Raw genomic sequence first — 21,613 nt, forward strand, 5'->3', positions numbered from 1 at the left:
TGACCAGGAAGGGGCAGGGGGAGGGCAGGAGCTGCATTCCAATAGTAACGGTTCAGGTTCTGAGTCTCAGGAAGGGAGCTGGATTCCAAGAAAGGGGGCAGCTCTCAGGGGCAGGAGGATGAAGCCCAAAAAGGGGCACAGGGGCCATGCCTTGGTGCTGAGAGAACCCATCAATGCCCCAGTGAAGATCCAGCCCTGATCACCTTCTCTAGGCCCCCTCACCCCTCTGCCACTTCCCTCCCCTCATGCTCAGAGCAGAGCCTAGGCCAGGTACCTTACAGCATCCAGAATACTTTTATTGCTGCAATGGAGATACAGCTGCTCAGAGCCCCATCCAGGGCCCACCACTCAGGAACAAAGGGAGAGACAGATGTTGGGGGTGTATGCAACAGAGAAAATCCAGCTCCACAGAAACCTTGTGGGAAATCAGCACAGTCCAGCCTGACAGTCCCTGAATGTGGCCTGGGGGCCCCACTCTAGAAGCTGGACCCAAGTCTCGGCCTATAGCCAGTCATCCACTTGGAGCCCTTTGCCACCAGGGCATGCCCAGATCCTCCATCCCTCCTATCATGGGGAGGCTCATGTAGCACCTCTGGAGCAGAGAGAAAACCCCCAGGAGAGCCCCCAAGGCACCTGGCTGTCAAAGGGGCAACCTATCAACCTACTCAAGTTTCTGGGCTAGTCCCTGCAGACTGAACACCATGCAGTTGCCTGGTGATGGCCAGTGCTCAGCAGGACAGGCAGGAGCCCCACCTCCTCTCACCCTGGGCCAGCTCATTTGGCTACTGGAGAGCCCTAAGGCAGGTGGCAGTGTGGTGGTGGGTTAGTGGAAGGGCAGTTCAAGAAAGCTCTAGGCAGCCTTGGCTGCTTCCCTAAGCTCCCTTTCTCCACAAGCACCTAGAAGGTCATGGCACTGGGCCCTGCTCTCATACCTGGACCACAGTTTCAGGGCAAAGAGAGTCAGCATCAGTACTGTGGCCAACAGCCCAACTGAGAGGATCAGGCGCCCTGGGACACAGTCCCCAGAACTGGGGGACCATCTGTTGCCCCATCCTAAGCCCACCAGTCAGGCCTGGCTAGGCTGCTTCTGGAGGTGAGGGAGGTTGAAATGAATGCCCAAGGGCCTGGTACCATGGAGAACACAACAATCTGCCTCAGCCTGCAGGAGAAATGGGCTGCCCCCAAGAAGCCACAAACAGACTGCCAAGGAGCTAGGCCACAAGGGCCAGCAGTTCCAGCCACCTATGGCCAGTAGCAGGCCCACATGGGCCTGGGGCTATGGCCAGTATGTGGGAAGTGTCACCTTAAGGGCTAGAAGCCCCTCCCTGGGCTCTTGGGGTCAGGGACCACAGCTTAGTAACACCCCTCACAAGAAAGCTGAGGTGCCAGGGCATGGTAGGCGAGTGTGATTAGGCCATAGGGGCAGGAGGAACACATGGCCCTGGAGTTGGGGACTGGGACCAGGTGCCAGCCAATCCACCTTGCAGAGGCAGTCCTGAAGCCACACCAATTCCACTAGCAGCAGTATTCTTTTTATCAAAGGTTCCTTGAGTTCAGGCTTGACTTCTTCCTCCTTCACTCCCACACAAGGAGGATAAAAAGCAACACTTCACATTGCAAAACCCAGGGCCTTGGATGGTTGGTCACAAACCCGTGGGCCACAACAGCCCCAGAGGCCAAGAGAAGCGGCTGTGACCAAGTCACCCAGAAGTCCTGCCTGGCACCAGAATCAGGGCCCAAGAAGCACACGTTTCAGGTACGCCAGGGTGGTGGTGTTGACCAGCATCTCGATGTGCTCGCTGCCTGGCAGTGCCAGCAACGACACTTGCTGTTCCTGGCGGCCGTGCCAGGCCTGGCACTGCAGCACGCTCTGCAGGTTCACAGTGCCATCACCGTTGCCAAAGTAGATTTTAGGGTCACGGTCGGGGAAGCTCTCATAGTAGAAGGAGTCTGGCGTGGGGACCCCAGTGCCATACAGGCAGTGCAGTCGCACACCAGGCGGAACCATGGCATCAACCAGCCCCTCCGTGTCCTGCCGCATGAGCCAGCCATCCTCAAAGCCAATGTCCTGGAAGAACTGGTGATAGTCCCGCAGTGTGTAGTTGGTTGTGGGTGTGCGCACAAATACCTTCTCAGGTGACCAGGTATGGTTGTAGGGCAACATCCAGCTGGTGGAGACGGCAGATCGCTGCTGCTCCCGGATCTTCAGTGACTCAATCACCGGGATCCGGTTGTTGTCTCCTGCAGGGAGAAGGTTCTGGTCAGTATGTGCTCGGGAATGCAAGCTGGCTGCAAGCATATTCACCACCAGGCCCCCTGCCAGACCCAGCCAGTGGCCCTGTCAACACTGCAGCAGCTCCATGCTTTTATCATCAACACGTGATAACAACCATCCCTGCATTAGCTTTTATTGCTTCCCTTTAGTTTTGCTACATCTGGAAAGCACAAAACTGTGGCTTGTTTTTTTCTTTTGCATTTAGTCACCAGGGATTTAGGCAGCACACACCCCAGGGTGATTTACAATTTGTTTCCTCATCTGTAAATGGTTCTCTCCTCCTGGCACTTATCACTGGGGCTGTGAGCACTGACCATGTCTGAGGTGAATCAGCAGGTTGGCAGCCCAGAGACATATTCCTCGTTCTCTTTTATTACACTGAGCTGTTTTTCTTTTCCTCGTCTCACTCTGCATTCACCCAGCCCTGGTCTCATCCCACCCATCTGCCTGTGGGCTGACCTGGGCAGCCAGGCCTGCTGGAGACAGGGCAGGAAGGGAGGCTGCAGACAGAGTTAGAGTCCTCAGCACTCGGGAGTGTGAATAACACAAACACCCACCAGTCAGTGGGATCTCTAAAGGATGAGGTGGAGCTTGGGAGCAGGGGCTTCTAACCTGTTCAGGACCCATAAGGACATATTACCTCACCCTGTACCTGAAAGCAGAGAGGCTTCCTTGACTGACTGAGGGGCCTCAGCTCTGCCTGGTATCTGGCTCTAGAGCCCCTAAGAAAGAGAAGCTCCTAGGGGTCCATGGGCCACCCTCTGCTCCCAGACTGCCAGGGCCTGACAGAAGAGCTCCCCAGCATGTGAGGCAAAGCTCTAAGGGGGCTGATGGGGGAAGTTCTGAAAGGGACCAGGGCCTGAACTCCCCCATGACCCCATCTCAGACTCAAGGGGTGCCTGTGTCTGTCCCTCCCGGTACAGGCAGGACAGAGTAGGCTAGGATAAGCCCTCACCCTATATCTGAGGCTCTGACCCATGTTCACTGTCCAGCCAACCCAGGGTAACTACTGCGAGAGGCAACAGGCTTGACCCAAACACACCATCAGCTGACCAATATGCTGGTCAGGCAGTGCCAGTGACTTGAGGAAGAAGCTTATCAGATACAGCCCTGGCTCACTACTCCCGCAGTGAGGGGCAGTAGGGCCCCCATCCAGTCCCAGTCCTGCCCTTCAGCTACAGGTGGCAGGTAGATTGAGAAGGGACAACAGGGAAGGAGGCAGCTTTCCCAACCACCAGGCAAGGAGGCCCAACCGGGTCTGCACCTACTTCCTCCCTGCGTTGCCCACAGAAGTAAATGAGGCTATTCCTGCCCACAGATGGAGATGTAACTCATGAACACGAAACTATAGCCCAAACTTCCTCCTCTGGAGAAAGGAGTGTGTGTGTCCGTCCAACAGTTATGCCACTCGGTATACTTGCTGTAAGAAACTTACAAGGGCTATTGTCTAGAGAAGGCAGACTTAGCAGTGGTTTTAGATTCTTTCTAAAAAAAGGATGTTTGAAAAAGAATGACACTCTGGAGAAAGAGGGGTGCCAATCAAGAGAAGAGACATGAGAGGCCCAGGAGGGCATGGTGGAGGGAAAGAGGGGGCGGCATCCCCAGCACCAGCACCAGCACCAGGCAGGGTCTTACCTGAGGCCAGGACGCGCAAGGTCTTGGCCACGCCCCCCCAAGGTGCACCCAGTGCCACGAAGGCATGGATATACTTGTCCTTCCAGGCCTGTGGCTGCTGCTGCAGAAAGTAGAGTGTGTACATGTTGCCCATGCTGTGGGCAACCAGCACCACAGGGCCCCCGTACAGCTGGTACATCTCCTCGATCATCTTGCGAAGGGCCAGGAAGTAGGGCCCATTTTCATCTGCAGGCCAGAGCCAGGCAGGGGTCAGGCAGGAAAGGTTCTGGGGCCCAAACCACTGACTATTTCTTAGGTCAGACCCAGGACTAGGTGAATGAAGAGAGTGCTAGAATCCAAGTGGGAGGGTCTGGTTTCCCCATGTTTCCATGAAGGGAGAAAACAAAGGGGATCCATTTCTCCACCTCAGCTTCTTAGCTCTCCCCAGAGCTCAGAGGCCCAGGCGTCCTGGGGTGAGGGATCGGGAAGGACATGGACAAGACTGATCAGGTGTGATGGCTGTGACCTCCCACCCCTCCCCACCCCCCGCCCCATCTCACTGCCCAAGACTTCGGGAGGGTGGGTGGCATCATGGCTACTTACAGTGGGCTGGATGCCAGAGGGCTGGGGAGTAAGGGGAGAGCCCAGAGCCTATGGTGACTGTGACTTCCTTGTCCCCACCTCCCAAGACCTCAGGAAGGGGAGGAGAATGGTTGCTTACTTGGGGCTCGGCGCCAGTCATAGGGAGCCCCCCGGACATCCTCACCCCGTGTGTAGCCCCACCCCACAAGGTTCTCTACCATGGTGTGGAAATAGGAACCTGTGGATAGAAATGCACAAGATTAGAAAGGTGACAGCCAGCACCAGCCACCCACATGACACCTGCCAATGAGACTGTGGCCATCTACTGCAGGGAGGTCACTGGTGGAGTGCTACAGGGCTCTACACCCATACAAGTCAGAGACAGCTCACAGGCCGTCTCCCTCAAACTGACAGGGCTCTTCCTACATCAGGAGTCCAGCAGAACCCCCGATCCTGCGCCCTGGGGAGCGTAAGTGAGGGCTACATACCCACACTACTTTTGCTGGGGTCCAGAAACTCCAGTGAGAAGGTCTGCCCGAAGCCAGGGACACGTACATCCACACCATCAGGGAACTGGGTGGCCCGAGACGTTCCATTGTAGATCAGCCTGTCAGGAGGGGATACTGAGTTGGTAAACCAGAGGTAACACTTAGCTTGGTATGCCCCAAAACCTCCCCCCATGTCCTCAGCCATACCCCTCTCCCATCCCCAGGATTGGTCAGATGTATAAGGGAGACCAAAAAGTAATAACACAAGTTTGTAAAACACAGATCAGAGTAATCATATCCAAATGAGAACCCCCACCAAGGTTCACTCCAAAGACCCTGACCCAGGAACACTGTCAAGGCAACATTCCCTTCTCCCTGATGTCACCCACCCAAGAATGAGGATACTCATCTGAAAAACACCCAGGGCCGTGGACCCAGTTGGGAGAAGGAAGGGCTACTCCTGGCCCTGCCATGAACAGCACACTTGACCCCAAGAGACAGTCTAACTCACAGGCACCCATCACCCCATTTCCACAGATCTAGCTCCTGCCACCCACCACATCAAGTCAAAGGAGATGGTAAAGCATAGTGCACAACAGAACCAGACAAGAAAGACCCTGCCTCAGGGCCTGAGCACCTGTGGCTGCTGTGTGCCATCCCCTCACCCACCCCGGGTGGGAGAGTGGGCAAGACCTTAAGAAATGATGGGAAAACAAGAGAAAGGTCTTGTGCAGACCCAGGTAGGTACAGCTGGCTCCCATTTGTTCTGGACATTGGAACCAGGAACCAGCCTCCCTCCCCCTCACACCATATGCACTAAGCAAGGGGGCACAGTGGGCAACTCCCACCTTCATTGCTAACTGCATGGTAAGGATCAGCATGAATCCAATTCCCAAAGTGTAGAAATGGATCCTGTCCTCACCTTCCCACTTCTCCATCCTTCTCACCAGCTGCTTGTGCATCGTACTGTCTCAGCCCCAGCTAGGTCAGAGCTCACACGTTAGAAAGACACCTTCTTTCAGATGCCAAACAGGAAGATGTGAGCCCCTATTGGAAGAGGCATAGCAGGGTGGGGTGGGGGAGGGGCAGAGGGGGGCATTTGCCTGTGCATAAGTACAAGGGGGCACCAGACGAGGTGCAGAATGACATTCTGAGGTGCCACAAATATGAAAGCGCCCTGACTGAGGCAGCTGGATAAGGGGGGAAGGCATTTCTGCTGATGTGTCACCGCTACCAATGCTATTCATCTTGAAACTGGGGGGCAGCACGCAGCTTAGAGATTGCCCCTGCGCACTTGAATTGTGGGGTTATGCAATTTAGAGATTGCCCCTGGGCACTCGTTACCCTCACTATGCCCTGCCTGCTGGCTCTCATTGACACTGTGAGTTCGTTAATTTACCCGAATGACTCACAGAATTTACGGAGAATACCTCATACTTATACTACAGCTTTATTACAACCAAAAAGAATACAAACAGAAGAGCCACATAGGGTGAGGTCTGGGAGCGATCACAGTGTGGAGCTTCTATGTCCAAAGAGGCATGAGCTACCCTCTCCCATGCATGGTCACCAACTAGGAAGCCAGGAAGCTCCATCTAAGTCTTAGGGCCCTTATTGGCCTCACCACATGGCCATGATAGATTACATCATGCCTTGTGAAGCTTGGCATCGGGCCCCCAGGTGGTCTCTCTTGGTGTGCTAAGCCCACTACCCTCTCCTGTGCATGGTCACCAACCAGGAAGTTCCATCTGAGGGCTCAGGGTTCCTATCAGCCTCACCATGTGGCCAAGACAGATTATATCATGCCTCCTGAGGCTTAGCACCAGGCCTCCAGGTGGTCCCTCTTGGTCTGGTAGGTCCCTACTCATTAGCTTCAGGGGTTGGTCTGGCTAGAAAGAACAAAGGCCAAATTGCTTTCTGCAAGGTGATTCCACATCTTGCACTGTCCATGGAGGAATGGAACAAGCCATGTCCACATGTATAGAGACCAAAGTTTATTACTGGTTACCAGGGCAGGAGGAAAGGGGAAAAGAGGGGTTATTGCTTATTGTTATGGATTGAATTGTGTCCCCAAAAAATGTGTATCAATTTGGCTAGGCCATGATTTGCAGTACTGTGTGATTGCCCACCATTTTGTCATCTGATGTGATTTTCCAATGTGACGTTAATGAGGCAGGATTAGAGGCAGTTATGTTAATGAGGCAGAACTTAATCTACAAGATTAGTTGTATCTTGAGTCAATCTCTTGAGATGTAAAAGAGAGAAGCGAGCAGAGAGACAGGGGGACCTCATACCACCAAGAAAGTAGTGCCAGGAGCAGAGCATGTCCTTTGGATCCGGAATCCCTGTGCTGAGAAGCTCCTAGTCCAGGGGAAGATTGATGACAAGGACCTTCCTCCAGAGCCAACAGAGAGAGAAAGCCTTCCCCCGGAGCTGACGCCCTGAATTCGGATTTCTAGTCTGTTAGACTGTGAGAGAATAAACTTCTATGTGTTGAAGCCATCCACTTGCGGTATTTCTGTTATAGCAGCACTGGGTAACTAAGACACTTATGGAGTACTGAATTTCGGTTTATGGTGATGGCAAAATCGCACTGAGGGTAGGGTTGCACAGCTGATTATTTTAAGTACTGTCAAAAAGTTGTGCACCTATAAAAAGTTGAATTGGCAAAAGTTGTATGATAGATATATTTATGACCAAAAAAAAAAAAAAAAGAGTAGCAGCTGAGGCTGCTTATGTACAACCAAACACCTCATGGGATTCGGTTCCTTGCTTTGGAGGTTTAGGGACATGGCTTCATGAGATATCCCAGTTAACTGGCCTAATAACATGTTTAGTGCTTCTGTTTTACATCCTAGTTCCTTGCATAGTGCCTGGGGTCTTAAAAGCTTGCAAGTTGCAGTCCAAGGCACAATAATTGGTCTCTATTTGCCTGGAGCAATAGAGGAAGGAGAGTTAGGAATAGGAGAAAATGGGATGTGTGGCTAATTATCTCCATGAACAACTGTCTCCTTTGCCATGAGACCTGGAACCTTGGTGGATCAATGGTTGAGCTCGGCTGCTAACTGGAAGTTCAGCGGTTCAAACTCACCAGCTGCTCCACAGCAGAAAGATGTGGCAGTCTGCTTCCATAAAGATTTACAGCCTTGGAAACCCTATGCGACAGTTCTACTCTGTCCTACAGGGTCGCTGTGAGTCGGCATCAACTTGACGGCAGTGGGATTGGTTGGGTTTTGGCCACAGGACCAGAAGAACTGGATGGCGCCTAGCTACCATTACTGAACATTTTGTTCAAAGATTCTATACCAGAATCCTGATCAAAAGGGGGAAATGTAGAACAGAATTTCAAATTCTCATGGACTTCAGACTTTCTGTATCCATGAAAGCTGGATGAACCCCTGAAATTACTGCCCCAAGATAATCTTTAAATTTCAACCAAAAATACCTCCTGAAGTCTTCTTAAAACCAAACAATAGTTCAGCTCAACTAGAAAAAAATGCCTTGAGTATTATGTTAAGATCTAGCTATACAGGATCAGTTGACAACAGCAACTCAAAAGATTAGACAGGAAACTTAGGGGGTAGTAAGTTTAAGTTAATGGGGGAAGAACAACTTTAGAAAAAGGAGGGTGAAAGGGTTGCACAGCTCGAAGAATGTAATCAATGTCATTGAATTGTACATGTAGGAACGGTGCAATTGGCGTCTTTTGCTGTGCATATTCTCAAAAAAAAAAAAAAAACATGTCCACATCCCAGGGCCATATTACCTGCCAGACTGTGACCACAACACTCAGGGCTTGGCCAGCAAATTACTAAGGAGCTGCAATATAGGGACATAGGTTGTGGACTGCCAGATACCTGGGATTCCCAACAGTCCTATATTAGTTTTCTGTTGCAGTGAAACAAATTCTTATAAACTTTGCATCTTAAAACAACACACATTTATTATTGGTTTCTGTGGCTGTGGTACACTACGCAACAAAACCACACAGGAAAGCCTCCACCTGAGGGCTTGAGTACCCATGGCTGCTGTGCACCCCTCAAGCGTGAGGGGTTGGCAGGGCAGGGTGAAGGGAGACAGGAGGAAAAACCTTGTGCCAGGCCAGGAACCCTGCTCCCTAGACACCAAGGAGGCAAATGTACCCAAGAAAATACAGGCTAGACCAAGAGTTCTTGGTGGTCCTGAGTCCCACTCCCCTTAAAGATTAGCCACAGAAAGCTGACATGACCCCAAACATTGGCCTAAATAAGTGTAAATATCCTGGGAGCCTACTCTCACCAAGGCAATCTGTAGATTATCCCGTATGGCCCCTAAGCCAAATGCAGAAAATTGTTCTGGAAAGCCAAAGCAGCCCTGTGCTGTGTGGAAGTCTAAGCAGGTCAGAGGACCAATGAAGGCAGACAAGCCCCTCTCGGCACCAGCCTGCCCCTCCAATTGGTCATGGTTCTGGTGCAAAAATAGAAATGCAGATCAACAGCCCAGAAATAACCCTGAATCACACAAGAGGAGGAAAAGAGCCAACAAAGCAGGCATCATAAACAACTGGGAAGGGCAGGGTGCCTGAAGAACCAGCTAGCACGCCCATAGAAAAAACTTCTAATTTGTGAGGCTCCATTTAGCTCAAACCTTTTTTTTTTTTTTATTTAATATTTAACAATTTCTATATACATTACTCAGTGACATTGGTTACACTTTTTACAATGTCTCAGAATTCTCATTATTTCCATTCTGGTTGTTCTGTTTCCATTAATCTAGCTTCCTTGTCCCCCCTTACCTTCTCATCTTTGGTCTAGGGTAAATGTTGACTTTTAGAGGTCTCATTTAGATGATTGTTTAGAGGAGCACAGTATACTCACGAGTGATATTATTTATTTTATGAGTCACTCCATCTTTTGGCTGATAGGTGACCACTGGGAATAGTTTGAGTTCCAAGCTTAAAGGGTATCCCAGGGCAATAGTCTCAGGGTTCCTCTAGTCTCTACTGACCCAGTAAATCTGGCCTTTTTTAGGAATTTGAGCTATGTTCTACATTTTTCTCCCATTCTATCCAGGACCATCTATTGTATCCCTGCTCAGAGGGGTCAGTAGTAGTAGCCAAACACCGTCTAGTTCTTCTGATCTCAAGGTAGGTGAGGCCATAGTTCATGTAGACTATTAGTCCTGTAGACTAGTTTCTTCTTTGAGTCTTTGGTTTTCTTCTTTCTCTTTTGCTCCAGATGCATAGAGACAAATAGTTGTATTTTACATGGCCACTTGCAAGCATTTAAGACCCCAGACACTACTCACCAAACTAGGATGGAGAACATTATCTTTGTAAGCTATGTTATGCCAATTGACCGAGTTGCCCCCCGAGACTATGATCCTTAGCCCTCACCAGTAACCCAATCCCGCAAGGTGTTTGGTTATGTCTAGGAAGTATCCATAACTGTATCCCCTATGTGCTTTATTTTATATATGAATATATATGTAGCACAAACACGTATATACATTTGTCTACAGAAATACCTATATATGCACACCTGTATATTCATATGTGCTTACCTATATGTATATAAGCATAGATATCTACTTAGGTAACCACTCACATATTTTTTGGTTGTTATTACAGCTCAAGCCTTTCTTGAGCACTAACTGTATTCCTGGCTCCACTACTATAAAGATACAACAGAGACACAGTCTCTGCCTTCAGGTTGCTTAGTCTGGGAGAGAACCTCAGTTCACTCACACAATTCCAGGTGTGAATCTTGATTCTGCTAAGTATTAGCTGAGTGGCCCCAGGCAATTTAGTAACCTCTTTGAGCTTCCAGATTTGTTCATCTGTAAAACAAGTTAAAAAACAGTACCTGCTTCATAGGGTTGTTGTAAGGCTAAATGAAAGAAAGTATGTAAAATGTGCAGTGCCTGTATTCAATTAACTATCATTCTCATTCTGTTATTATCTTATTATTGGGGAAACATCCTTGGAAACAAAGTTTGGCACATGGTGAGGATTAGAGGAAACATTCATGTGGCCTTGGGAAAGGAGGAGTTAACAGCTCTGGGGACAGGAAGGGGAGACTTTACAGAGTGACTATGTCTTTAAAGGGTGAATGAATGTCCCATTGCCATTGAGTCGATTTCAACTCATAGCAACCCTGCAGGACAGGGCAGAAATGCCCAACAGGGTTTCCAAGGCTGTAATCTTTACGGAAGCGGACTGCCACATCTTTCTCCCTCAGAACAGCTGGTGGGTTAGAACCACTGACCTTTCAGTTAGCAGCCAAGTGCTTAACTGTTGTGCTCCCAGGGCTCCTGTGAATGGGTGTAGAAGGAGGCAATTTCAGGGCAAAAGAATAGCATGTGCAAAGGCATGGAGACATGGTGTGGCCCAGGAAGAACAGGCAGCTGGAGGAGCAGGTGTGGCCAGCTCACCGGCAAGGGCAGGGTTTGGAGCCATGTTGAGTCTATAAACAGGGGCTGGGGCATAGAAACCATGTGTGAAACGTGGCTCTAACGGGGAAGGCCTAAACTGGAGAGGGCAGAGAAGGGGGGTAAGGACAAGAGCAGCAGAAAGGTAAGTCCTGTCTGGGAGAGTACAGAGTTGGTGATAACCAGATTGAGGAAATGGGGTGGGAGAGAGGTCAGTGACTTTGGGGTCTCTTGAGGTACAGATGACATGAAAAGGGGCTCTGGAGGCCTCTCAGGGTTCCACTGGTGAGCAGCACCCTGAGCATGTGCCCCTTGCCCTTACCTGATATTGTCAATCCAGCAGTCAATGATGACAGGCAGCAGCATTTCAAGGTTCAGCCAGAGTGTGAAGTAGCTGTCTGTCTTCTTGGAGCAGAGGTAGTGAACGACTGTCGGCTTGTCCAGCTTCGCCTCCAGCTGGTTGCCCAAATCACCAGGCACTATACGGGGCAAAGGGCATGCATAAGGCCCTGAGCCTGGCAGGCTGGAGACCCCTGAAAACCTTGGAAACTGCAGCAGACCCCCTAAGAACAACAGGTATCATTGCAGATCTCCCCCATTTCACACCTCAAACTGAGTGGGCGGGAAAGCCAGAGAGCAGGGACCTTGACCCAGTGGTCAGCCTCAGCCTCAGTTTTCCCTTCTGTATCCTCTGGAATCACCAGAGCACCATCTCCAAACAGAAAAGCTGCCACTGCTGTGTGGCCCACAGCAGTGCAAGAGGAGCCGGCAGGCACATACCCCATGGGAGAATTGGGAGGGATCTGGCATGTTTTGGGGAGGTCCCTGACACTCTTCCCAACCCCAGATAAAGTAAATCCCCTAGATCTGCACTAGCACATCCTCCTGGGCCATTCAGATTATTAGAAGGGGGTTCAGGCTCTGGTCACTTCCCCATTCTTACCTGTTAAATGAGATCTTGGTTTGGATCACTGCCCACAAACACACAGATCTCTCCAGATGATTTCTGCAGCTTGGCTGAGAGCTCTGGCTGGGAGGGGCTGGGAGACCCTCTGAGTTCTAGAATCCCCAAAGATTGGCCAAGATATAGTCTTGCCATCAACTACACAACCTCAAGGATTAAATTCAAAAGTCTTCCCCCCACAGCCATTCCAGGCTACAAACAGGGTTGACAGGGCCTCATCCACCCTGAGAGAGGGAGTGGGGAACCGACAGACACCAGGCCACTTCACCAAGCAAAACTGAATCCAGAAAAGATTAGTCCAAAGGACTAATGGACCACAACTACCATGGCCTCCACCAGACTGAGTCCAGTACAACTAGATGGTGCCCAGCTACCACCACTGACTGCTCTGACAGGGATCACAACAGAGGGTCCCGGGCAGAGCAAGAGAAAAATGCAGAACAAAATTCTAACTCACAAAAAAAGACCAGACTTACCGGCCTGACAGAGACTGGAGAAACCACAAGAGTATGGCCCCCAGACACCCTTTTAGCTCAGTAATGAAGTCACTCCTGAGGTTCACCACTTAGCCAAAAATTAGACAGCCCCATAAAACAAAACAAGACTAATGAGGCACAACAGTCCAGGGACAAAGACTAGAAAGCAGGAGGGGATAAGAAAGCTGGTAATAGGGAACCCAAGGCTGAGAACGGACAGTGTTGACATGTCATGGGGTTGTTAACCATTGTCATAAAACAATATGTGTACTAACTGTTTAATGAGAAATGATTTGTTCTGTAAACCTTCATCTAAAGTACAATTAAAAAAATAAATCGAATCCAGAGAAGATGGAATGCTTGTGGGAGGGAGGTGATGAACAGAAACACAACAAAGAGAAGTTCACACTGGCATCTTCCAGCCTCCCGAGGTCTCCAGGCCTCGCTGAAGGCCAAACACAGTAAGGCCCTAGAGGGTAGATCATCTAGAAGGTCCCAGCATCTTGGCACACCTGGACCCTGTGTCAGAAACAGTTACCCTGAAACAACACACCATTCTAGCCACAGCCCCATGGGAGTAAGTACTGCCAGCCCTCAGGGAGGACCTCTCTCCACCCTAGCTGGCCCATCAAGTCCACACAGAGCCCTGGGGCCCTTGTGACACTGAAACCCATCCTCGCTGCCTTGCTGCCTAGCATTCAAGGCCCTTCACAGTCTACTTACTCCTACTGACCTTTGAAGTTTCACCTGCTCCCATATGCTATGTTGTCAACACCTCCCAAACACAACTCTACTTGGGTTCCATGATCATTGAGTGAACAACCAGTGCTTGACTCTCCTGGGCATTTACTGGGCGCCAACTAGGCACGCAGCTCTGTGCTGGGTGTACACTCCCTGGGCACCATCCCACAATGTCCTCAGGGAAACCCTGGGAAAGAGGTGTGGCCTTCACCTCCCTTTAGGATGTGGGTGCAGAGGGGTGCAGACTCCCACCCATGATGTGGTTTTAGCTTCTAAATGATATGCCTGTGAACAGGCAGGGGGCAGTGCAGAGACCTTGGTCATTGGCTCTACCAAAGAGGAAACAGTCAAAAGGGGAAGTCACCAGATCTGCTTTGCCTGGACATCCTTTGCCCTGGTCAGGCCTGTATGACCTCTAAAAATAGCAGAGACAGCTTTCTGAGCCACTCTGTGCCCAGAAGTAGGACAAGAGCCATCTATGTACCATTCACCTCCAATAACACTGGGGACGGGGGGGAGTCAACCTTACTATCCCCACTTTACAGATGTGGAGAATAAGGCTGGGAGAGGTGACAATGGCTTGCTTACAGTCCATTCCCCCTGCCCAGGGTCTTCTGTATCACTTTTCTGTATTACTTTTCCCTACTACATGCCCAGGAACAGCTCATCTGCTGTCTCCTGTGAGCTCTCTCAGGATTTATGCCAGCAGCCTCACTCCCTGAGAACTCAGGCAGGTTAGGACTCCAGCTGTTCTGTGACTTTAGGCAGGGCCTAAGGTTCCTCTGATGTGACCTAGGATAACCAAGGCCTGAAGGCATTAAGAAGTGCAGAATTAGCATCAGTCCCAATAACAAAGGTGTGGGCCATGAACCCACTACTTCCCAATGCCACATCCATCACTTAGAATACCACAGGCCCATTCCTGGCTCCCTGCAGCCCCCAGGATAAAATCCAGATGTCCTAAGGGTCATGCGACCTGCACAATCCACCCCTCCCCCCACCTCCATTCCAGCCAGTCTCTCTCACATGTAGTTCCCTCTGCCTGGAACTCTCTCCTGTCCTCAACTTCAGCTGTACACTCCAGGAAGCCTTCCCCGACACCTACCCATGCAGGCTGGGGTGGTGTTTTCTCCGTGCTTGCTCAACACAGACCTCGTCTCTGGGGATCATTGTTAGTCCCATCCTGCAAGTTTACGGAAGACACAGCCAAGTCTGCCCAAATCCCAGGGTGAACCTGGGCCCAGCATCCCCCTGGAACATGTTCTGGCCCAGAGCTCCTGGTTGGGGACCCCCCTAGGATCAGCCTGCCCACCAATCTATGATCTGCATCACCCCCATTAAAATACCCCCAGCAAACAAAGCATGAGCTTCATGCTGCAGCAGATTCAGTATGTCATTATGCCTCAGTATGCCTCTGCTCTCAGGAGGCTTGGCTGGCCACCCACACACCAGCTCTTGATGGGAGTGACAACCTGAAGGAGACACCCAAAGCCCCTCAGACAGAGGCCTCACCCCTGCCAGCCACCACAGGAAGACACTGTGGCTCCTGTACAGTTGCCTTATCTGGGATGGGGGCCAGGGCAAGTGGCCAGGGAAGGGGCAGGCAGGGAGGTCCTCAGTCCCAGCCCCAACGTAGCCTAATCCAACTAGGTCAGGGTCTAGGGTTAGAGCGCAGGCATGCGGATGAACATTCCCTGACACCTGTTCATGGCCCCAGTTCCAACTCTTACCCCTATCTTCAGTTACCCTCAATTTCCCTTGGGCCCCTCCCTCAGGCCCAATGCCACCCATTTAATAAGTTGGCCGGGGCGGGGGGGGGGGGGGGGGGGGCTTGGAGGCCAGCTAAAAGAGCAATCCTTTCCCCAAAGAGCTTCTTTTCAGTAATGTCCTCTGAAACCTGTGGAACTGGAAGCGGGGTGAGGGAGACAGCTTTCCAGTCAAGACAAGATGGGCCCATCTCCGAGGCCACCCAACACCCCTTACCGGCCTTCAAGAGTGGGGCCGAAGGGCCTTGGTCCTCCCAGCTAAGAAATGGGAATAAGGAGCAGCAGGGCTTGGGGTGATGTGGCCAGGAGGGCCCATGGACAACGGTACGGGAACTCCTACCCACTCCCATATTCGACGGGAGCAGGTCGCAGGAGACTGACCACACCCACGCCCAGTGAAGCGCGGGGTGGACTGACACCGGTGACAAAACGGATAAACAGCAATAGGCTCCCCCAGCCGGTGCTTAGAACAGATGTGGACGCGGAAGACCGCAACGACGCAACCCGTCAGTCCGGCAGGAGAGGCGGACTGACCCACTACCGAACGCGCGCCTCACCCAGCACCACCGGGGGATGACGTCGGGCCAGGAGCCCCGGGTCCGCGAGCAGCATTAGCAGCAGCAGGAGGTACAGGAGGCCACCCGGTAGCAGGGCCGCGCGGTTAGGGCAGAGGCAGAGACCCATGGCGTGAGCCGGCGACTCGGGTCCAACATGCAGGTTCAGCGCTCCAAACTCATGCCTAGGCCCGGGCACAGGCGACTCGCTTAACCCCGCCGCCGGCAGCCGCCCGCAGCCACCGGGCCGATCGGGACCCGCCTCCCGCAAACAACCTGCCAATAGGGATTCGCCGGCAGGCACGACCCTCCCAGTCGATGCTCACCGCCCCGCCCCTGACTACCCCCAGCCTGCTCCCGTGATCGCGCTGCGCGCCGAGCGCATCGATCGATCGAGGCGCGGCCTGGTTCTCTGGTTGTCAGTCGCCGACCGGGCGGACCCAGCTCGCAGCTGCTTTGCAGCTGGACCAGCCCCGAGTACCCTAAGTCCACGCTGTGCAACCCTCACCCCCGATTCCTGGGAGCCTCCCTGACCTGGAAGACCTGGAACTGGCCAGGCCGAGGGGGCATTCGGAGTCCAGTACTCGCTTCTGTTGAGCAGCAAAGCAAGGGGGAAAAAAAGACGACGTGTGTCCGGGGCAGCTCTTGACCTTGGAGGACCAGGAACTGACCAGGACCGTTGTGCAACCTCCACTCTGGTTCTCACCCTGCCCAGAGGGCACCTGGGTTCGGCAACCCCCACCCAGGGACCCTCTCCAGTCTGCTCCCTGGTTAGGGATGCTGGTGGGACGGAGACAGGTTCCGTTCCAGAGTGAGAGGTCTCCTCCCGCCCATTTTAGGGGCATGGAGTGTAGGGTCAACTGACCAGACAGAGCAGTTGGGGCTCAGAGTTGAGAGTCAGCTAGAGCCTCGACCCAGGGCCGTGGCCCATTTGCAAGTTCCCCTGCTGAGCAGAAGGGGCAGCAGAGACTCGTGGTGTCCCCTCACTCCCACCCCACACCAACCAGAGAGGACACAGACTACCTGCATGAGAAATCAGGTAAGAGTTGTCCAGGTGGAACAACAGAGTGGGTAAACACTTGACCACCAGTACTATGCCAGCATCATGAATCATTTTGGGATGGGGGACCAGTGGAGCACACCTTGAGCATGTTTGAGACATAGAGGCCTTGACCCTCCACATACCCCCTCCCATGGGCCAGCCCCACCCTGATCATACCTGGCTGGTCCAGAGACCTTGTCCTACCCTTTCCTTCCTTCCTTTTGGTAAATAGTCGACCTTTCAGGCTACTGGGGTGCCCTGAGATAAAGCCACTCCCCAGATGGACTACCCCTCCTGGATCTGTATAGTGAAACACATGGGTGGTTGGGGAACCCTCCTCTCTTAAGGTCCAACTATCCCCTGCCTCAGGCCCTGGCCCATGGCCCTCCTCCCAAAGCCACTGTTGCCCCCACCTCCACTTCAAGTCCCAGCAGAAGGTCTCTGAGGACTGGTCCGGTAAAGACCCAGTGTGGGAGACCATAGAGACTCTTCTGCCAGAGCTAGAGACAGGCAGGAGTCCAGGGCAAAGGGTCAAGTGGGGGATCGTAGGGATCCCTGGGCCACCTTGGACTCTGGCCACAGACCAAATGTCTTGCCAGCACAGCAGACTGAAGTGATCGTAGGCCCCTCTCAGAGTGGCGCTGTCCTTTGGTGAGGTTTTTTGGTGTCCAGCCCCATGGGTCAGGAGCCATGCATGGCCTTTGAGGGGATGTCAAGGCTTGGCCAGCTTTGAGCTGTGCTGGCACTGTGGAGAGGAGTCAAAAGTTGAGGATCCCCCCTTTCCACAATGATCCCGACATCCACCTGATCACCTTGGCTGCAGACCTCGGGTCATCCTGGACCTCAGACACCTCCCTGGCCCTCAGACCCACATCCAAGTGGTTACCAAGTCTTGCCAGATCTACCAAAGCCAAACTACCCTCATCGTTACCATAGCCACCTCACTGATGTCCCAGCTTATGCCATTGTTATCCACATGCCAGGTGGGCACCATATAAACATTAAATCAGGCTCCATCATTTCTCCCCTAATCCTCTCATTTTACCCATCTCACTCAGAGTGAGGACCTTGCAGGGTCCTCTGGCCCTATTTCCCCTGACTTCCAGTCTCCTTCTCCCCTAGCTCTCTCAACTCCAGCCTCAATGGCTTCCTTGCTGCCTAGAACAGGACAACTTTATTCTACACTGGCGGCACTGGAACCACTCTGCAACCCCCAGTTTTGGGGACTTGACTGAGCTCTGCATTTAGGCCTCAGCCCAGACATGGCCATTTAACTGAAGCAATCCCTGCCTGGCTCCCATTAGAATATAATCACTGCAAGAGCAAGTCCCTCATCTGTCCTGATTCTGTCACACACTTAGCTACTAGTTACTTAGAACAGCAGATGTTTGATATATGCTGAATGAATGAGTGATACCCTTCTCTCTCTCGAGTCCCCCCTCCACAGGGTCCTGGTACCTGTCAGACCTGGAGGAGGGAGGTAGGGGACCAGGAGGTCATCAGGGCAGGAGGTAGTCCTGGGAAAGAGGGAAGGTATTCCTGTGGAAAGGAAAATTCTGGGCAAAAGTTGGAGGTGAGAATAAACCCAGAGACGAAGGAGCCAAACCAGTACCTTCATCAGGTGAGAATCCAGCCAATAGCCTTTGCCCCTCCTGTGTTCCTGCGCCTTTTGCATTCCACCCTCCACCCCAGCTGTCATGGATTGAATTATGTCCCCCCAAAAATGTGGATATCAATTTGGCTGGGCCATGATTCCTGGTATTGTGTGATTTTCCTATATGTTGTAAATCCTGCTTCTATGATGTTAATGAGGGAGGATGGGCAGCAGTTGTGTTAGTGAGGCAGGACTCAATCTACAAGATTGAATTGTGTCCTGAGGCAATCTCTTGAGATACAAAAGAGAGAAGTGAGCAGAGAGACATGGAGACCTCATACCACCAAGAAAGCAGTGCCAGGAGCAGAGCCTGTCCTTTGGACCCGGGATCCCTGCATGGAGAAGCTCCTAGTCTGGGGTAACATTGATGAGAAGGCCGACAGAGAGAGAAAGTCTTCTCCTGGAGCTGACGCCCTGAATTTGGACTTTTAGCCTACTGTACTGTGAAGACATAAATTTCTCTTTATTAAAGCCATCCATTTGTGGTGTTTCTTTTGTAGCAGCACTAGATGACTAAGACACCAGCCAATCTTTGAGCTCCCTTACCTGGGCCAGGAAGGTGGCTAGGCTTGGGCCAACCAAACCAGACAGGGGTTTCTGAGATGGTTTGGTGACCAGAGCTGAGCATATTTGGAGGCCAATTGATTATCCTTAAAGCCCAAGGCTCAGCAGGCCCCTATCCTCTGCTGCCAGAGCCTCCCTGGGGTCATGAGAGGCCAAACACTGACCCAATCATGACAACTTTGGGGGCAAAGGACCCAGAACAGGCCATCTACCCTGGCCTAGGCATCAAGGAAGGCTGCCTAGAGAAGGGATCATTAGAGATGGGTCTTGACATATAAGTGGGAGTTTGCCAGGAGAACAAAGAGGTGGGTAGGTAGGTGGGTGCTTTAGGCAGAGGCTCAGTATGGGCAGCAGCTTGGAAACCTGAAGTATCAAAGTAGTGGATCTGAAGCACACTGGGTGGGAGAGGAGTGGAGAGGGGTTGAGGGCCTGGAAAACCAAGCTTAAAAACTTGGCCTCTGTCCAGGGAGCCAGGAGTCACGAAGTCTCAAGCCCAAGAGACGCGCCTTGGGCTGCATCTCTGGCCCTCCAGTGCACGCCCTCTTCCCGTCCCCGCCCTACCTCTGGCGATGGTGTCAGTGCGCCCCCTGGTGGGCACTCAGCGGCGATTCGGCAAAGGCGCGAAAATGGGAGCCGGGGGTGGGGGTGGGGGTGGGGTGGGAGAAGTGAGGACCCCAGTACGCTCGCTAGTCTGGAGGTCCGGGAGATAAGGAGGGATAGCTGCGGGCCCAAGCAGGCCTCTAAGGGCAGAGGTGAAGATGGAGTTCCATTAGAGTGCAGCCCAGGGAACCGAGCCCCTTTCCCCAAATACCCTGAGTGAGGTTTGGAAAAGGTCTCCTCTCGAAAGGCTGGGTCTTTGGGACCTTGCTCAGCCCTCTCCAGTGATCTTATCTCAGATGCACTCATTCATGATTCCCAAGCCCTGGGCTCCGGTAGCGGAGCGGGAACAGGGGCATTTAACAGTTAAGTACAGAAATCTCAAACTACAGTGAGGACCCCTGCTACAGAGGGAGGCACTTTGAGAGGGGCATTCGGGAAATCTGCAGAGTTAACTAGGAGATTTCTGGAATACCAGAAAGCAGACAAAGCATGCATTTAGAGAACTATTCATTCATTCAGTAAATCTTAATGAACAAGTACTCCCTGCTAGGGCCATGATCGGGGTGGATTATCCAATAGGCAAAGTAAGCACGATGCTTACCTTGCTTACCAGATCATCTGTAGTGAACCATTTCACATTTTTTCACCAAATCAAAGATTCTGTTTCTAGGTATGCTAGCTTCAGTCTCTCTTCCAAACCCACAGCACCCTCCTACAGAATCAAAGCCTCTTTTCAAATTTATAATCCATGACAGGGGCGGATGACCCAGTAACAAGGTAAGCACGGGCTTGCTTGTGCTTACTTACTAATCTGTAGTGAACAATTTCACATGGGTTGTTCACTGCAGATGATCTGGTAAGCAAGCTAAGCATGTTACTTACCTTGCCTATTGAATAATCTGCCCCTGCCCATGCTAGGTGCTAAAGATGAGTCTCTGTCCTTGAGTATCAGATATTCCATGAGTGGTGGTGATGGGCCAGTGAGAGACAAATGATTAATAAATCCTGTTGTTAGCTGCCATCAAGTTGACTCTCACTCATGGCAACCTTATGTGCAACAGAATCAAACTGCTTGCTGCCTGGTCCTGCGCCATCCTCACTATCACCAGCATGTTTGAGACAATTTGTTTCAGCTAATGTGTCAATCCAGCTCACAGAAAGTCTCCCAAGCCCTCATTGGCCCTCTACTTCACCAGTCATGATGTCCTTCCTCCTCTAATGCTTGAAGTAGACCAGTGTTCTGTTGTGATCCAGAAGGATTTTATTGGCTAATTTTCAGAAGTAGAGTGCCAGGCCTTTCTTCCTAGTCTGTCTTAGTCTGGAAGCTTCGCTGAAACCTGTCCACCATGGGTGACCCTGCTGGTATTTCAAATATTGGTGGCATAGCTTCCAGCATGATAGCCACACACAAGCCACCACAGTACACAAACTGACAGACTAGTGGTGGATAAATAAATCGTGTTAGAAGACGGTTAGTGGGCCGGCTGAGGGGAGATATAGGAGTCGGTTGAGGGACAGGAGTGTAGGATGTTCAATATTAATGGGGTGATCCAGGAAGCCTCTTCTGAAGGAGATGAGAGAGCTCAGCAAATCAGGGCTCTCAACACTATTTTAACGAATTACGTTTTTCAAGAAAAGCATCGAAGCGTCTGGTGGGGGTGCCGGGTGAAGATGTCAGATTTGTCTGAGATTTCATTCTTTAGTCTCTGCCAGTGACGGCGGCCCGATGGGCGCGCGGATGTTGGAGGGAACCTCCCCACGTTGCCAGCCTGGTGTCTCGGATTCGCCACCCAGCGAGGACCTGGACATGCATGAGCGCAGCTCCAGGGTGAACATGTTCAGGACGGCCTGAGGTGCCATATAGCAGAGGTCACCTCGAGAGGGA

At 51.8% G+C, this 21,613-nt stretch overlaps 1 protein-coding gene across 3 annotated transcripts; it reads right to left on the reverse strand.

The window, feature by feature from the left end:
* Positions 1–309: 309 nt before the first annotated feature.
* Positions 310–16,032, reverse strand: PLA2G15 (phospholipase A2 group XV). 3 transcript variants are annotated; one of them, XM_023726805.1, is made up of 7 exons: positions 15,872–15,977; positions 12,311–12,426; positions 11,690–11,846; positions 4,960–5,078; positions 4,611–4,709; positions 3,911–4,135; positions 310–2,241 (listed from the first exon to the last, which is right to left on the reverse strand). In XM_023726805.1, exons 3-7 carry the CDS (start codon positions 11,731–11,733, stop codon positions 1,730–1,732), a joined length of 999 nt encoding a protein of 332 aa, XP_023582573.1. In that variant the 5' UTR covers positions 11,734–11,846; positions 12,311–12,426; positions 15,872–15,977; the 3' UTR covers positions 310–1,729. The 3 variants fall into 3 exon arrangements, with proteins under 3 accessions (XP_023582573.1, XP_004371515.1, XP_023582572.1); XM_004371458.2 differs by lacking the exon at positions 12,311–12,426 and having other exon boundaries at positions 15,872–16,032; XM_023726804.1 differs by lacking the exon at positions 15,872–15,977 and having other exon boundaries at positions 12,311–12,625.
* Positions 16,033–21,613: the final 5,581 nt, after the last annotated feature.

Source organism: Trichechus manatus, unplaced genomic scaffold, assembly GCF_000243295.1.
Source record: "Trichechus manatus latirostris isolate Lorelei unplaced genomic scaffold, TriManLat1.0 scaffold00014, whole genome shotgun sequence".
Lineage (NCBI taxonomy): Eukaryota > Metazoa > Chordata > Mammalia > Sirenia > Trichechidae > Trichechus > Trichechus manatus.

Bases quoted from the DNA above. Each gene is read 5' to 3' on its own strand.
- PLA2G15 (XM_004371458.2), bottom strand. From the start codon at position 15,998: ATGGGTCTCTGCCTCTGCCCTAACCGCGCGGCCCTGCTACCGGGTGGC. The intron at 11,847-15,871 runs GTGAGGCGCGCG...TGCCCCGTATAG, and splicing joins TCATCCCCCGGTGGTGCTGG to TGCCTGGTGATTTGGGCAAC. The intron at 2,242-3,910 runs GTAAGACCCTGC...TTCTCCCTGCAG, and splicing joins CTTGCGCGTCCTGGCCTCAG to GAGACAACAACCGGATCCCG.